The sequence below is a fragment of the Pongo abelii genome, chromosome 17, assembly GCF_028885655.2.
Source record: "Pongo abelii isolate AG06213 chromosome 17, NHGRI_mPonAbe1-v2.0_pri, whole genome shotgun sequence".
In the NCBI taxonomy this organism is placed as follows: domain Eukaryota; kingdom Metazoa; phylum Chordata; class Mammalia; order Primates; family Hominidae; genus Pongo; species Pongo abelii.
The window spans coordinates 27,801,607-27,804,626 of NC_072002.2; the positions used below are offsets into that span (position 1 = coordinate 27,801,607).

Sequence of the window (3,020 nt, forward strand, 5' to 3'; positions counted from 1 at the left end):
CACTGCCTCAACACTTTGCTGCTCTTTCCAAATCAGGCGAGTGCAGAGGTGGGGAGGAATTAGGGTTTGATGGCTGCAGGGAATGAAAGGGTTGACTGATTTATCCCAGCTGTGTTATTTGCTTACTATTCTCTGGTTACTGAGACTTTGGAGCTCAGTCTAGTCTACGCCCTACAGTCTGTTATTCTTGCCTCAGCCCATTGTTTGTATCCTTCTTGAGCAGGGATCACATCTTGCTGCACATTGTAGAAACCACGTGGGTCTGTCTCCTTCTCCAACCTGGGAGCTCCGTGGTAGGAGGAGCAGGTGTTGTTCTTCTCAGGTTACCCGCCCAGTGTCCAGACTGGAAAAGGTGCTAATAAATATAAGTTAAATTGAATTAAACTAAGAATACTGAGAAGTTATACAAGTTTTGGCAGCAACCCCAAATGCTGAGTCTTGGTATCGTTTGCTACAATTTTGCAGACAAATGTGCCAAGAAATCAGAACAATTGGCTCTTTGTAGACCTGAAGGTACTTGATTTTCTTCAGCGTCATCTTTTCATTCTGATTCTTTAGCTCTAAACCAATATTAATGCCGTGTGGCTCTTGGCTGCTGCCAGAGCAGTAAGGTCCGGTGACCTTTGGTGCAGGAACTCTGTCACTGCTTGCCCTGGTGTCTGTATTTCACTAACAGCTGTGTACTCTCAAAATAAAAAACAAGCTTTGTGTTTTTATAGAGCCTTTTTTCCAAGGAGCTTTTAAATGTCACTAAATTCATTTTTTTAATGTTAACATGGGAAAGTCAATATTACCCTCCTCCAAATTGTAAAAGGGTGATTACTTTTTTGCATGACTTGTCTATGTCTTTCCCCCTCTTTTCTGCCTTTTGGTCATTGTTGGCCAAATTATCCCATTTAGTAGTTTATCTCTGAGAGGGCAGATGTAGTCATGGAGAAATGAAATTAAAATGGAATCGTTTCATGATTGCCTAGTGTCTAGCAAAGAAGTTCAAAGACATGACAATGAGTGGGAGAGGACTGGGAAGGAAGGTTGAAATACACATTAAATCAGTTCATATTTATTATCTGAAAGCCATCCTTCTATCCATTACTCACCACCAGACATAAGCATGAGTGGCTTGGTTACTCCTCTGTAGCCGCATGAAAGAAAAATTTCCTATGATTGTCCCCCAGAACTCAAGGGGAAAGCTCTGCCTCTTTTGGTCATTGGGGACAGAGCCCACTGTGGTTTGCCTTTTGGTCCCAAGTAATGCTTCACGGAGGCTGATGGAGGAACTGTCTTGCCATTGCCGCCTGGCCACAGGTTGCTGATTCAAGGTAGAAACTATCTGAAACCAGGTTTCAGCACCTCATACTGTACTTGGCACACAGTACTTAGCAAATACTTGCCTTTTGAATTACATTAAATTCAGACCTGTTAGGTGTCCACTCTCCCAAGGGCTGAATCTCACTGCTCCTCAGAAGAATCAGAACTGTTACTTCTCTTTGGGGAAAACCAACCCCCTGTTTCAATTTATGTTTAGGATGAGATGAACATGATATTCCAGAGGTTGTTAAGAACATACAGAGTTAAAAACAAACACCTCCTTAACATGGATGTTCAACAGCAACTCAGCAAATATTAACAAAAGCATTGTCAGACACTGAGGATGAGAGTAGAAAGCTGAGACGACAGAAGTACCCCGGTTGTCAGAGTCCAGATGAGCTGCCTCCCATCCAGGCCTCCGGGACCCATGTCAGGTGTGTTTTTTGTCCTTCAGGTAGCCAAAGAGCATCTCCAGGCCCCCCTCCACTAGCTCCGGCAGAGGCTTGGATAAAGGGTTGTGGAAAATGTGGAGCCCTTTGTCCATGGGATTCCAGGCGATCCTCACCAGTCTACACAGCAGGTGGAGTTCGCTCGGGAGGGTCTGGATGTCGTTGTTGTTGAGGTTCAGCAGCTCCAGGCTGGTGACCAGGCAAAGCGACCTCGGGAAGGAGTGGATGTTGTTGCCCTCTGCGATGAAGATCTGCAGGCTGGCCAGGTGTTGGATGCTCTCAGCGATGTTTTCCAGGCGATTCGAGCCCACGTGCAAGAAAATCAGTTCCTTCAGGGAGAACACACACATGGGGATGTGCGCGAAGAAGTTGTTGCTGAGGTTCAGCTTCCTCAGTCTAGAGAGGTCAGCGAAGCAGGCAGGGAGCTGGGAGAGGCAGTTGTGCGACAAGCTCAGGACCTCCAGCTTTCGGCACAAGCTCAGCTCGGCCGGCACCTCGGTCAGGCAGTTCATGTTGATAAACAGGACCTTGAGGCACTGTAGGAGGCTCACTTCTCTGGGCAAGCTCTTCAGGCGGTTCCCGCACAAGTTCAGGACCACGATCCGGGTCAGTTTCCCCACCTCGGGAGGGAGAACCCGGAGCTGGTTGTGAGACAGATTGAGTTTCTGGACCTCGGACAAGCCCCACAGAAAGTCGGGGATGTCTGTCATTCCTCTGGTGACCAGGCTGAAGCTGACGTGGTGCATGCCCCGCTTCAGCAGGGACCGCGGGTCCCTTCCCGAGAGCAGGACATCGTCCCACGGAGAAAACTTCTGTCTCCTCCCCGTGAACAGCATCCTTTTGGGGCCCTTATCCTTGGAGCTGGCCCTTGACTGCCTGGCCCCCATTGTACCTTCCCTTCTAGTCACTCTCCTCTGCCACCTCCCAGGCAGGGACCGTGTCCTCTCAGCTGCTAAAAGCCAGGCTGTTGCAGGCAGGGAGCGTGCGTCAGGGTGAGAACCAACTTGTGACTAGGAGGTCCTAGTGTGGAGAAAGCTGCCGGGAGAGTCTTGATCAGGCCTTGCAGGTATCTGAGACAGGTCCCTGGGTGGCTGCAGGAGCTGTGCCTGTTCCCCAGGGTTTAGGTGTTTTCTTTCTTAGCAGCTGGGCTGTAATGATATACTTGTCCAGGAGGCTGCTAAACTGCTCAATTCCCTCTGAATGCCACGAGGCAGCTGTCACTGTCACTCTGCCTGAGTTTTATTGACTAGGTACATGCAAACA

General features: G+C 48.8%; 1 protein-coding gene across 1 annotated transcript; it reads right to left on the minus strand.

The window, feature by feature from the left end:
• Nucleotides 1–1,738: 1,738 nt before the first annotated feature.
• On the minus strand, nucleotides 1,739–2,694 carry LRRC30 (leucine rich repeat containing 30). The gene has a single exon (XM_002828051.4). It carries the CDS (start codon nucleotides 2,642–2,644, stop codon nucleotides 1,739–1,741), a length of 906 nt encoding a protein of 301 aa, XP_002828097.2. The 5' UTR covers nucleotides 2,645–2,694.
• Between the last annotated feature and the right edge of the window lie 326 nt (nucleotides 2,695–3,020).

Excerpts from the sequence above, each read along its gene's own strand:
- LRRC30 (XM_002828051.4), bottom strand. The coding sequence starts at position 2,644 with ATGGGGGCCAGGCAGTCAAGGGCCAGCTCCAAGGATAAGGGCCCCAAA.